The sequence below is a fragment of the Alligator mississippiensis genome, chromosome 5, assembly GCF_030867095.1.
Source record: "Alligator mississippiensis isolate rAllMis1 chromosome 5, rAllMis1, whole genome shotgun sequence".
NCBI lineage: Eukaryota > Metazoa > Chordata > Crocodylia > Alligatoridae > Alligator > Alligator mississippiensis.
The window spans coordinates 172,293,722-172,308,480 of NC_081828.1; the positions used below are offsets into that span (position 1 = coordinate 172,293,722).

General features: G+C 40.8%; 1 protein-coding gene across 2 annotated transcripts in view; it reads left to right on the forward strand.

The window, feature by feature from the left end:
* Positions 1-14,759, forward strand: part of SLC25A13 (solute carrier family 25 member 13) — a 136,330-nt gene that overhangs the window by 16,262 nt on the left and 105,309 nt on the right. For both annotated transcript variants that reach the window (XR_009462647.1, XM_014603112.3), the window contains exon 2: positions 13,285-13,338. Coding sequence is in view for 1 of the 2 variants with exons in the window: in XM_014603112.3 (XP_014458598.2) it covers positions 13,285-13,338 (54 nt within the window). In the remaining variant the exon portion in view is untranslated. The remainder of the gene's footprint in view (positions 1-13,284; positions 13,339-14,759) is intronic.

A 14,759-nucleotide genomic window follows, 5' to 3' on the forward strand; every position in this document is an offset into this window, starting at 1 on the left:
TTTCTCTTTAATTTTTCTAGGGAATTTTATAAAGCTCATATGTATATCTGCAGTTCTGAAAGTCAGGTGTGCAAAATACTATATATGATGTAGGGTGTAATTAACGTGAGCTGTACTCCAGGGAAAATATAAATAGTCTAAAGTTATTGTCTTGAGGTCCTAGATGACCTCATGAAATACAACAGTTTATGAAAGTCCTGAGTCAGAGTACTTGATATATTTATTAAATCAAATAAATGCTGTGTTTCAAAGATCTGGGCTAAATGATCAGAAAGCTTTGGAATTTTATTGCATTTTTTAAAATTGGTAACAAGAAGCAGGCATTTTGATTGGTTAACAGTCAACTAATAAAGGATGGCAGATGCATAAATCAGAATTTCTTGGCTTCTTTCAGGATCTAATGTCTGAACATCTACAGAAGAAAACAGGTAATGTCTGAACATCTAAGGAAGAAAACAGGAGTCCTTGTTTAATGAAATCTATTAAAAAAAAAAAACAAAAAAAAAAACTAGAACAGAGGTAGGCAACCCCGGCACAGGTGCCAGAGCATGTCATGTGAAGGCATTTTGCTTGGCATGCACACCTTGGAGTGAATGGTAGAGAAGGGGATGGGGTTGTGCTGCCATAACAAGGATTGGGCCCCTCTGATTTCCGCACTGTCCACCCCGACACACTAACATGTTACAAGTTGCAGTTGTGGGTGTTCTTGGCACTCTGCTCAAAAACATTTCTGACCCCTGAACTAGAACTTCTGAAGGATCTAGTGTCTTATTTTTTAAAGCTGTATTTTTACCATTTTAAGTTCAGCTGCAGTGCCTCCACCAGAAATAAAAATCAAAGAACTACTCTTGGAACATAAAAAAACAAAAATTCAATACTACTTTCCATCCTCCTTCCTACTGAAGGTACCAGCATGGGAGCAAGTTTTAAAGGATTTTTCTTTTCTTCTTTAAATAAAAATGCTTGTTTTGACACCATAATAATTTCCACAGCAACAACTATGAATGATCTCATAAAAATATTGTCAGGCAAAGCAAAAAAAGTAAATTAACATTTGAACAAAGTGTTTGCCTAAAACACAACTGGCTAATAAAATAATGTCAATATGTAGAGGAAAAACTGATAACCATATTAAAGCTATAAACAGAATTATTTCTAAACAGAATGTCTTCCACCCTGTCTCCCTGAGTTTTCCTGATTAAATAAGATTTAGATCCTGTTTCCAAGTATCTTAGATTTTCTGCGAAGTTTGGGAACTTTTTGAAGTTATCATTTAATTCCTTCACAGCCATGATTGTCAATGATCCTACGTCAAGCCAGTCCACATTTGACTCTTGCTTAGTCTTTAATACATCAATAACTCCTTTTAGTGTAGCCAGTTTACTTTATGTTGCTTTTAGAAATTGTGAGTTATTTCCAAGAATTCTCCCTGACAGCTCAAAATCTTTCCTCTCTTTTGTGAATAAAAATCACATATGATCAGTTGCTGTACATCAGTCTGTTATTTAAGCAACATGTATGTGCTTCATCTTAGCATGTGATGCATGCATTTTAAAACTCCTCTTAATTCGTAGTTGTCCTGTTTCTTAAGAGGTGAAGAAGTTCGTGTTTGGACCAAAATGATACCCACAGTCTTTGTACAAAACAGAGTACATCTGTACACCTGTGTCTCGGCATATAATTATTTGATTGAATGGAAAAATGTGATTGAATGAAATGAAAAAAAAAATTGAAAGCTTAAGGCTTACACTTTCAATGGACATAAGTTAATTTGCATTAGCTGTTGAAAAAAGTGGATTGTTAAAGCAGTTAGTATTGTCACTATATGAATTTCTGTTGTGCTTAAGTATCCTGTGAACTGGATTCCCATTGTGCTAGGTGCTGTGCAAATATAAACAAAACTGCTGTTGGCTGGAATTTAAAAAAAATTTTAATCTTTGTATATTTCTCTAGGCTTGAAGTAAAATATGACTGGCCTTACCTCTGTAAGCTCTACAAAAAGATTTTTGACTCCAGGACTCTCTTCTTTTACTCCTACTATTTTATAGTATACAATACATTTGTTACTTGTGTGGTGTTGTCTGCCTCCATTATGCAGCTGTCTTTTGTTCTTTTTGAGATTGTAGAATTGGATTCGTGCATACATATGGATTCAAGCCCACTCACACACCCTCCCCAGTTCTGAACTACTGAGGTGTAGCATTTTGAAAAGACTTGAATAGACAGATTTGATTATAAATAGGATCTTTAAAAGTGAACTTTTGTGCTCAATCAAAGAAGAAAACATAACACTTGGAAAAAAATACATTTACCTGTCAGTTATTCCTACATAATTCCTGTCATGCAATTATTAAAGACATTAATGTATAGGAATCTTCTCTCCTGCCCCTTTTTCTTTACTTATGCACGACTTTAATGTCACAAATAGAGAATCACGACAGTTACTTAAAAAACAGTTTGAGACGGACCTTTTCATCTTCTTTATAGGTATTTATTGCATGCCCATCGTTGTGGTACTTTTTAATTTTATGATAATCAAAGAATGGCTGTTTAGAAGAGACAAACAATTTCCAGTTGTACCTTATTTTTATCTAGCCCAGGTCATCATTCAGTAGAGCTGTTCCTATAATGAAATGCGTCAGGATTTTCTTGGTGTTTTACTGAACCATCATATTATGGTTTAGTTTCCCTTTACCTTGACATTTTCAGAAGTACAAGAGCAAGTCATGTCATAAACATTTTTAAACAGCTGTTCACTCTTGGTGCTGCAACATTTGTTTGTCTCATCTCTGTTGCAGCTGTCTTGATTATTTGATTTACTGCGGTGCAGATACCCTTGATAGCACTTCTGGGTAGCTAGTGTCAAATTTTATGCTGCTGCAAAGCATGGTATTCTGAATAGCGCCCATATTGACATGCATTGGACTTTGCACTTGGTATTGTGCACAACAAGCCAAACTGCTCAAAGTTGCTGTTGTAGTGCAGACTCACAGGGGACAGTACTTTGGTGACTTGTTAATGCTTTCTGTGTGGACTAGAATCCATTCACTTGATAGTGAAACGACATAAGGACTGCTGACCTGGACTACTGATCATGTTGAGTGCTGTAATGATTCTTTCCAATTTCCAAATGAGAAAGTAGTCACTAAATATATGTCTGAAGTTTTACCCAAGAGAACCACCCATTAGAATAAAAGCTGCATCCTCTGTGGTCAAGAGGCTTTCTGCTGCTCTGGGGTAACAGATGACCTCTTGCACACAGTGCAGAAACTGAATTGGAAGTGTGTCATGTAGTAGTCTTGGTGTCTTGCCATTGATAGTATTCCCTGTGGTAATGGAGAATTTGAACACAAATAATACTTTCCTGCCTATGAAGGACTGATTGGCATACATGTTTCCTTTTATGTATTCACAGGATAGTGTTGGACTTTATTTAGGTGTCTGCTTTTCACTGTGTACATCAGCTGTCCAGGCAGAATTCATGTTATAATCTTCAAAAACTTCTTGTTATATATGTTGTGACAGAATTTTGCACTTGCCTCCTTCTGACTACAGTTTCTGGTTCTCACTGATGCACCCAGAATCCTGCCTATCTTTTGTGTCCTTGAATGGCAAAACTGAAGCTTCATTTTTCTATTACAGATGAGCAGTGCTTTAACTGTAACTTCAGTAAGTTCACTGGGTTGTGCTTCTGGAAGCTGATATAGGGAGATGAAACTTGTCTTTGATACCACTAATATTATCATAAATCATATGTTCAGAAGTGTTGCTGAATGTTGCACAGTGCTTGTTGGAAGCAAAAAGGAGTGTTACAGACTTGAGTGTTGGAACTTATCAAATGTAATTCAACAGCTTTCATTTATGATGTGAGAGTAGATCATCTTTATGCAAGCACTTTGGAAAGCAAAGGTAATGGATGGTGGATGTTTGTGCATGCTTTATTTCTACAATGGTAAGTAGTAGGTGGGGGAAGATGTTACTTAAATATCTGTGGATAGAAAATTTGCCAGTTTTGACCATCTTGACTGGCAGCTTACATTTTGTTTGTTAATTTAAGTACAGATGTTTTTATTGAGGGCTGTATCACATACAACATATAATTATCTCTTCGTTCTCAGTCAGTAGTTAAGGAGTTGTGATTTTATAAGATTCCTAGGGATACCTGGCTTCAGAAAACTAGTTTTTATGAAAAAAGCAGTAAGTTTGCAAACAGAGAATAGGAAACTTCAGATCTCTGTATAGCAGAGGATCTGTGTCAGGATAAAATATGGGATCAAGGATTCCTTGGAGAGCAGGTATTGGCGAAGCTGTTTCAGGATTGGTTTGGAACTTACAGGCCTGACAGGCCCGGATGGTGCATTGGAGGAAACAGCTGGAGAGATGAGCATTTTGGTAATGAGGCAAGAGGAGAAGTGAATGTTCTACTTCACAGAGAAAAAGACTGGGCTTTCCATTTTTTTTTTTTGCTGTTCACGCTTCAGAGGCTTCAGAATGTGAACGTGCTCTTTTGTGTCTTTACCTGGAGACTAGTGGTGGTAATCTAAATCATGACTGTCCAACTTCTGAGAGTCTGGGGGCTGCATGCTTTGCAGGCTATGTGCCACACTGTGTGGCTTCCTCCTGTTGCAAGTCGTCTCTCTTGTCCATCTGTGCGCTACATGCTGCTGCACCACATGGCAGGCAGGCTTATGCCATGTAGGGTCCCTGGCTCTTGGCTCTTTCAGCTCTGGGGGTTGTGCTGTGCTTCCCTCGGGAGGGAGCAGGCAGTAGAAAGGGAGACTCCAGTGGTAACAGCAGGAAAGCAATGGGAGGAGCAGCGCCCAGATTGAAAGCCTGGGAGTAATGTTAACTCCTACAGGGCTGGATGTAGCCCGTGGGCCACCTGTTAGACAGCCCTGATCTAGATTATTGCTTGCAACTAACTACTCATGGTCCTTTGAGTGGATGGTATTGATTTCTGGGTTTTTGGTTGTAGCCATGTCGGTCTAAGGTTATAGGCAGACACGTTTCTTTGACTAAATGTGATTTATTTTATTACACCAACTGAGTATTTGGAAACAATTCTTAGCAAGCGTTTGGGCACAGTCACCCTTCTTTAGGCATAGAGACTTCCTATGCCTGAAGAAGGGTGATTGTGTCTGAAAGCTTGCTAAGAACTTGTTTCCAACTACTCAGTTGGTGTAATAAATGATATCGCATCTGCTCAGAGAACCTTGCCTGGTATTGATCTCAGCATGAATCTTCTTTTTCTCACAGCAGATAGTGTTGCTGAGTGAGGTGCCAGTGGTTTTCTTTCTCCAGGGCTATTGTTCACCCTCTCCTTGTGTTTTTTTTTTTGTCTTTTGACTAAAGGAGGGAATAGGAAAACTAAAGTTGGAATTTTATAGCTAGTTCTTTACACTGTTGTGTAGAAATACCTAGCTCCATTGTTTCCTGTATTACTTTCTATAGGTTCAGGTATTTATAGCTTTGACAGCTTGAGGATGGGTAAAAGTATTGTACCTCAGATGTGTCTTGAATGAGTCCTTGTCCTGCTTAACAGCAAAGCAGAGGGCTAATTTCATTAATGTTTATATTGTAGTTCTGCTTAGTGAATCCACTTATAGAACCAAAGGAGAATTAGTTGGATAGCATTATTAAACTTCTTTTTATTTTTAATCTTGGCAGGGTTTTCCAGAGCCTGTTTTATATGCTTCCAACCTATGGAAAAACAGGAATCCTTACAGAGTTTGGTAGGTTGATAGCCTTATGGTGGTCCTGATGTGTAGAGATAAACGTTGAGGTTAAAAGATTATTAGGGGTGCACTGATAGACATTCTGGGGGCCAATACCGATAGCCGATATTTAAGGAGTCATATTGGCTGATACCAATCCGATTTATGGTACAGCTGCATCCAGCTGGTAAGTTCGGGGTGGTGGAAGGGGAGAGAAGGGGAATTGGGGGGGGGGGAGCAGATGAACGCCCCCTGCGGTGAGCGAGGGGGCAGGGGCAGGCACTGCCCAGGTCAGGGGAGGCCAGAGCTGCAGCTTGGGGGAGGGGGCAGTTCCCACCACTGCTTGCACCCCAGGAGGCCAGGGGTGGGGCATGTGCCTCCCAGATCTGCACGGGGCAGGGTGGGCTGCAGGTGGGGCTGCATGGGGCTCTTCTTGGTTGGGGCTGGGCTTGGTATAGGCACTGGCGGTGCTGGGAGAATGCTGCATCCACCCCCAAATTTCACAACTGCCAGGCACCTGATGCAGCCCTGGCTCTTCCCAGTGTGTGGGTGGAGGCAGGGCACTGAGGCAGGGCTGCGCTGGGTGGCTAGTGGCAGCGGTGCTGGGAGTGAAGCGGTGGTGAAATTTGTGGTGGATGCAGCATCCTCCTGGTGCTGGTGGCACCCGCTCTGAGCCCAGCCCTCACCAAGAAGAGCCCCGTGCAGCCCTGGCTGCAGCCCACTCTGCCGTGTGCAGGTCCGGGGGGCACGCCCCCCTGTGCCCTTTCGGAGTGCAAGTAGTGGTGGGAGCCACCCACCCTGCCCAGGCAGTGCCTGCCCCTGCCCCCTCCCTCACACCATGGGGGGCATTGATATGTCCCTTTCCTCCCCCCTCCCCTTCTACCACAACGTACTTACCAGCTGGGGGCAGCTGCCTGAGTCCTGTGCTGAGTAGCTGCACGCAGCATGGGCATTTATTGGCCAAATTATCGGCCCCATCGGGCCAATATCTGACGCAGCAAACTTTCTTAATACTGGTACTGATCCAATATCGGACTGATATATCGGTGCACCTCTGAAGATTATTGTTTCTAAAATTTAGCCTGTGGCTGTAGAACTGGAGGGGTTTATTGCCACAGGGCTAGTGATTGTTAGGGAGTTCCACTCCATTTACTGGAAGACCATGCAGCCCCATGCAGTATCTGCTCAAATTCAGCTCTCCTCCAACTGTCTTCTGACTCCTGGCTTTCCAGTCGCTTCCTACCTGGACCAACAGTTACTAGTCTCTTTTGCACTGTGTCTTTGCTTCTTGCCCTTGTTACATTTGAAGAAATACTCTTGGGTATTAATACTGTGCTAGGAAAAGCATCCAGTGTACCATTAAGAAAGACAGGCAATCCTTCCCAGAGTGGCTATTTTTATTCTGGACTTTATCTGTAATGCCTTTTCTTCTCCCAGTTGTTCCATATACTTTCAAGTGAGTCTGTCCACATTCTGCTTGTAAACCTGCCAGTAAGATTTTTTTTTTTCCTGCTGAGTTGTGCCTATTTAAATTTTTGATCACAATCTAACTTCTTTCCATGTGGTCAGGGTCTGTGTTAAGAATACAAATGCCATGTCTGATCTCCGTTTACAGTAAGCTAGTTACATTCTGAGGTGAACTGTAAAGGACCTTTGGGACAGGTGAAATGGGAAGCAGAGTACATTGGCAAAGCGGTGATACGGAACACACTTTGCAACTCAGAATGAACATATGGAATTGGCTTTCTGTGGAAGAGCTGCTATTTAGGAAAACAGTTTGATTTCTTGCAGCTAAATTACTTTCAAATACCTAGGAAAGGTGAATTCTCATCTATGCAAGTCACTTGTTTGTGTTGGCTGTTCTATAATAATCTCTGTCCCAAACCTGGTTAGAGCATCATCATCTTCAAATACTTTGAAGAAATCTGTGGTGTAGATGGAAATTCTGCTTGACAATTTCATGTTCCAGCCTCTAATTAAAAAGGCAATGTATTTAATAGGGGTGTACCGAGATATCGGTTGACTATTGGATTGGCACCGATAAATGGAGAAATGACATTATCGGCTTTTTTTGGTCATTGTAGCTGATAATTATGGCCGCGTACCTGGAGCATCCTGGCAAGCATAGTCCAGTCTCTGCATGTTGCTGCCAGCCTGAGCCTGCAGCAAACTACAGGTCCTGGTGAGCAGCGGGAAGGGGAGGTGGTACCGGGGAGTAGTCACAGGGTACTGTGCTCAGCAACAAAGGAACCGTTACTGACTTCTGCTGCTGGTGCCATGCCAATGCCTTGTGCACATCAGGTGCTTGAGTGCCAGGGCTGCCACAGAGACATTGGGCTGTGTGCGGGTGGGGTACACTATGCGAGGGACATTCCGCTCTGCCAGGCACCGGGCGACTTTGCCAAAGAGAAGCCACTGCAGCTGCGGGAGCTTGGCTGTGCGGAGCCCACTGGCGCTGAAGCAGCAGTGTACTCCGGAGCTTCAGTCATGCCTGGTGTTACTGTCCACACAAGGGTCTGCCCCACCCTCCTGGGACGGTAGCACAGGTTGTGCAGGGAGTGGGGCTGTAGGTAGGAGCCATGAGTGAAGGAGAGACATGCATGGGAATAAGGGAGTCACTGCCTTCTTCATTGAGGGCTAGAGCAGGCAGGAGGCGCATGTGTGTCTATAAATGCAAAACAAAAAAAAAAGGTTTATTTATCTCAGTAGTTCAAAATGCCTTGCTAAAATTCCTATTACTAAATAGCGGTTATTAGATGGGCATTGGCAGATATGGTTGGTTAGCCATCGGCTCTCGGTATCGGCCAAAAAAATCTTTATCTGTGCACCCCTAGTTTTTAATGATGAAGATAAAGTTCTGGGACCAAGCAGAAAGGCCATCTTGCTTTTTCTTGGGATTATAAAAAGTCCCTTCTGGCTTTAAATATGTATAATCATCTGACTTCTTGAATAACGAACTACATATTTTGTTGCAACATAACTTGTGACTAGACCAGAAAATATCTCTTAGAAGCTATTAGGTTGCTGTCTTGATCTAAAGACTTCAAGGGATGGGGAATCCTCTATTCTGTTTGGTAGCCCTGTTTTAATGATTTCTGACTTTTTTACTTTTAGTCAGGTGGGAGGTTTGTTGTATCTGTGATGATCCAGGAAATGTGAGAGAAGCAAGGTTTTTCGGTGAGATTTTTTTTTTATTGGATCAACTGTATAGTTGAGAGAAAGGTTAGACAGTCCTACAGCCACAAAATGTTCTTGTTCAGGTCTGAGGCACATCATCTCCAAAATCCTTGCTTTTACTGTTAGTCACTTTATTTTTCCATTTTGAATGTTCCTAACTTCATTTTCCAGTTGCCAGATCTTCTGACACCTTTTGCTAGGTCAAAGAGGATTTTAGAGTCATCTCTCTCCTCTCTGTGGAATTTGGTATAGTGTAGATTATGACCAATTTGTCTCTTAAATCATCTCATTATGCTCAATGGATTGAGTTTCTTCAGTCACTATGAAAAAAGCTTTCCAGACCTCAAATAATTTGTGTAGCTCTCCTGAATACTCTCCAGATTTTCGATCATTTTTTAATGAGTGGATATGAGAAATAGCCTCTGAGAATATAAAAAAGACCCTTTTTATATAGAGTAGGATGAAGGGATGGTTTTGATTTCTCCAGCTTGTTTTCCTCCCTAGTCCATGTGGTGCCCAGGTCTTGTAGTGTCTTCCTCTGTAATTTAACAAAAGCGCCTCACCTTCTCTCTGGGAGGGACTAAAATACACGTTGATATTGTGAACAGCATGTCTTGGGGCATCCCTATACTTGCATTACCTCTGTACTCCAAATGTGCTCACTGATATTAACTAATTCACTTGCTACTGACCATGTTGTCAAATGGTTTCTTTTCCCCATCCTGTCAAAGTCAGACTGCTTTCATTTGCCATCTAGCCCCTCTACCATTGGACATTAATTCTCACACTATTTCTTGCTTCCATTTCTCTCTCCCTCTTCCATCTGCCCTTCCTGTATGGCTTAGTAGGGATAGAACATTGTATTCTGATTTACTAAACCTCACCACTCTTCCTTCAAATACCTCCTATGTTACTTTCAATAAACAAATCAACAGGAGATGGTTGTTTTAAGAATCCTCCAGTATATTTTCCCTTTGTGTGTCCTATCTCCTGTATCACTTTCACAAAAAGCTTCTCAAAGGAGGGCCTGTCATCTTTCTGTGTGTTGTCCAGGACAGAGCATGTTGTCAATCTTGAAATAACCTCAAAAGTGTGTTCAGGTCAGTAAGGCAAGGTTCTTTGAGTAGGTATGATATCTTTTATTAGACCAACTGAGTAATAAAGTTAGTAATAAAGCCAGTTTGGCAGGAAAGAATCTGCATAAGTATGAATTCAAAACAAGGGAAGCTAGAGGAAATTGAGTAACAATCAGAAAACTCCAAGCCTGAGGATCAACTCAGCCCTCCAAGCTCCATTTTGAGAGGCAGCCCTATTTCTAGGCCAACTCTTGGTTTTCCAGCAGTCCATTTTTGTATTCCTTTTCCCTGACCACCTTTGCTAGGGAGAGTAAGGGTTTTGAATGCTGGGGATGAGGCAATACTCTCTACTTCACTGGGGAGCAGCCTTTTTGACAGGTGTGCCACACATTAACCCCACACTATCCCTGAGTGCCACTCAAATCCCCTTCCTTGTGCATCAGCTGTTCTGTTTGAAATTTCCTGCCCTATCTGCCACTATGTTGCCTGTCCCTTCCCTGATCTGCCACATGCCACACACAAGTTGTCTATGCTACTTGTGGCACGCTTGCTAACACAGGTTGGCCACGCCTGCTCCACTTCATATAGTTAACTACAACTTAATATAATTTAATACACATATTTTGGATAACACTTTCAAAGAGTCTGTACTGTTTGGGAGTAAAATCCATTTTGACTTTGTAGGTTTTACTCTAGTCTTCATTTTTTGGTGCAACATTGCCCTTTGTTAATATCCTGTATGGTTTAGCTTGTACTCAGATCCTGTTTATGGTCTTTTTACTTAAAAAAATAAATAAATAAATAAAATAAAAAATCTTTCCATAATCCAGCATTTCTCTACCAAATGTGTGCTAACGAAAGCCAGCTACATTTTTTAAGAGTTAGCACCATTCACGAAGCCACTCTTTGTGCAGAGTAATAACAAACATTATCTCACTTGGATTTGCTTTTTCAAATGTCTCTTCACGTGATGAGATGGATGCCATGCCTATAAATTCACGGCAGAGATTTTTTCTGTTTTTGTCCTTCCATGGGAAAAAAAATGGAATTGAAACATCAACAATTGCCCATCAACAAAAATTGACATTCATTAAGTACCATTTTAATATCCTATTTTTAAGACATTTTTTCTGAAACAACAGTACAAGCAGTGTCTGGTCAGTGTTTTCTGAGCAAACCAGCTGTTAGCTTACACAACTTGTCAGCCCCCAGATTCTTCACATTCTCCTCATTTGGCTTTGAAAACTGTTTAACTTCTAGCAGAATGATTTTTCAATATGTTGAATGAAAAATGTGAGAGAGACCTTATTCCAGATAGTGAACCTGTTGGTGACAATGCATCCTCAGTAGCAGATCACTTTCCTAGTGTGAATAAGGCTTGTGTATGTGTGCCTTGTCTGTATTTACAATTTAACTGTAACTGTTAATATTTTTGACTTAATTGTTTAGCTGCACTGACATCAGTGGAAGCTGTAGCGTAGGTGACTTACTGATTCCCACAGTCTTTCAGTCTTGTTTCCATGTAGCTGGTTCTAGGGAAATCTAACCAATAGGGGACTTAAAATGGCTGCTGGAGTTTGGGGAACCTAGGGTATATGCCTCTCTAAGTTGTTTAATGCCACTGGAATTAGACCAATATGAGCCATCCTATATAAATATAAAAAAACAGTTTCCCATGTCTCCCTTTCCTTTCAGTGATTTCTACAGTTAACATTTTGCAGCAATTAAAACATTGTGAGGGATAAGGTAAAAGTTAATTTATTGACAGGGAGATCCCATACAGATAGTTGTTCATTTTGGAGTCAATAAATCCCTTCTGTCAATTTGCTGGTTGTGCTGTGGAATTGAGTGCAGAAGTGCTGCAGAGATCGAGGGACCTTTCTACAGAATTTAGGTCCAGCTTGCGGTAGAATGCCAAAGACCTCACAAATGGGCTCTCGAGTAAATAACCAGCTTAGTACAAGCTTATGACACTTAGAACAGCATGTACACTCAGATAACACACATTTTTGAGAGTCTCAACCCCACAATTGCACTTTGATTCTGCAGCTGCTTCTATGTGGGCAGATCCTTGGGCAAATGTAGGATCAGGGCCCCACCTGTGGAGTCCGTCTGTTTGGGTCCATAATAAAAATAGCATTGGTAGTTCCACTAGATAGTCCTTATTATTTTTCACTAGGACACAATACAGTCCCTACAGTTACTCTAATTATCATCGTTTTTAAATTACAATGCATAGTTCTTAACTAAAACTCACTGTGCATTTTGAGGGTTGAGTTTTGTCTCTTTTTTGATCATTTATAGAATCCCCATCTAGTTTCAGAAATAATTTTTCTTTGTCCATTTTCCACAGCAGTTTATAGCATAAGTTACTATACTCCTTATTTTTTTGGTATAGCATTGCCTGTTTACATTTATTCAAATGATCAGTAGGTCCTGGGTATGACTGTAAACTCGATCTGACTGGAGGACCTGGTGGCAGTGTGATGGGGCTACTTGTGGTGCGGTAGCTCTTATAAAATACCCCAATGTTGCAACCTTCAAAGTAAGGTGAGTATAGGGCACCTCAGAACCCTAGCCCCTACTGCCTTGTGAGTACTCCTTGGTTGGAGAAAGGGTGATGTCCCTTAGCCTAACAGAAACGTGACCTTGCTGAGGAGTTAAGAAGTCACCAGTGTTTCTTATCTGTTGCTGTCTCTATTTTGGGTTTTCTTAGGCGAGGTTTTTAATTCTCTTGGTGCTTTGCTTCCATCAGGTATACATTGGGGTAGAATTTGCTTTGTAAATCAGAAAAGGGACACACTTTACTGCAAATTAGTTTAGGATGTAAGCAGGCAGCACATTAGCTATGACTGCCTGTTTTTGCTCTTGCCCTTCAGTAAATGGAAGGTAATACTCTAAGGGATGAACTTCCAGCTTGTTACTGCAGAATTGCCTCATGGTAACTTTATGTGCACTCGTACCCCTGGGGGAAAGGTGCTAGAAGTGTAAAAGTCTGTGTGGCAAGCACAGTATTTTGCCTAAATACAACCAGTGGGCACTTTGGTACTTAGACGGTTATGCTAACTGTTGTTTTGTGCTTGTTTAAGAATTGTAGAATTGCTTTAGAGAAACATTTGTAGCAAAAAGGTTGAGTAACCAAGTATAAATGTTAAGTGCATAAAGTAAACATGACCAACTAAATCAGTATCTAATTTATCTAAGGCTAACACTTATTTTCCTCATTCATTCTTTTGTTTGAATGCTTTCTTTTTAAATGACACTTTGACATCTTTTGTATAAAATATGCATATTAATGTAATTGTATTTACTTGTAGGTGGCTCAGACCAAGAGAGCTGATCCAGCTGAGTTGAAAACAATATTTTTGAAGGTATGTAGAGAGTAAATATTTTATCCTTTCAGCCTAAATTTTCCATATCTTTTGCTCCTTTATTGCAGTATTCAACTCCTGATAGTTTTTCAACCATTAATCACTCACCGTATTATTACCACGTTAGACTTAAATACCACTATCAAAATTGAACAATGCTCACCAAGAAGTCAAATATATTCTTGAGTGATTATTGTATTGGCTCAGAAAAATATTACTATCTTGGAGGGGAAAAAAAAGCATTGTTCAGAAAATGGGATAGGAGTTTCAACATGCTTCCTACACATGGTACAAATATTAATGTAGACAGGTTGCTGTTAGACTACAGGGTAAATTGTCTTCTCCCATTTGGGTTGTGCCAATGCCTTTGCTTTTTTAGAGGTGTAGGTGGGATCAGTATGTAAGAAGTTGTCCATCTTTTGTCAGCTTCTTGTTGTTTCTGTTTCCTCCCAGATGCTATGGAAGAACAATAGAACGTACACTTACTTAGATGCTTAAATTTAAGCATGTGTGTAAGTCTTTTGCTGGATTTTGACCTTAGCCTACAATAACGATGATAAATTAAGGGAGGGGAAAAAACAGGATGCTTCAGAGCATAGTGGGTATGGCCATCTGTGGATAGTATATCGTTATCTGGATGAGTGTCACTAAATATTTCTAAAGGGAAGATATAATAGCATCATAGAACAATAGGGTTGGAAGGAACCTTAAGAGGTCATCTGTCCAATCTCCTGCTTAACACTGGATTTATCCTTGTCTAAACCATCCCAGACAAGTGTTTTTCTACTAGTGCTTAAAGTTCTAGTGCCAGGGATTCCATAACCTCTATGTTGCAGTGCTTATCTACTCTCGCCCACACATGGATGGGTGGATGTATGATTCCCCCTCAGGTCAGCTCAGTGCAGATTCTAATAGAGGCGACTTCCTGAACCTAAACTTCTTTTGCTGCGGTCAACACCTTTGCAAGAGTCTTAATACTATACTAAATTCTTCCCCATTTTCTTATCTTTGTGAACTCTTTACTGTATCTTTCATATGTTTTGCTGAATTGTTGCTGTTGATTGTGAAATGCATCCTCTGAATATATTCGTGTTCCTAAAGTTAGATGCATAGCTATGAAAAGTGAGCTCTAAAAGGTGTGAGGTTTTGAAATCTGAGAGAAAAATCTCTGCCAGAAAAAATGGCCTTTTGGCCATTCTTGTTAATACTTGAAGAGCTGGAAGGATCAGACAGAGGAAGCAGGCTGGAAAGACCCTAGCAATTTCTTGTTTCAGTGATGAGGAGGAAGGTGTGGTCTAGAGTGAAGACTCCCTGTCCCTGTCAGAAAATAGATTATTCTGTTTTTTCTCAAAACAGCATGGCATTCTTATGGTACATGCAGAGCATTACCTTTGAGTGTACCTCTTAGTGCACCCTGCTTG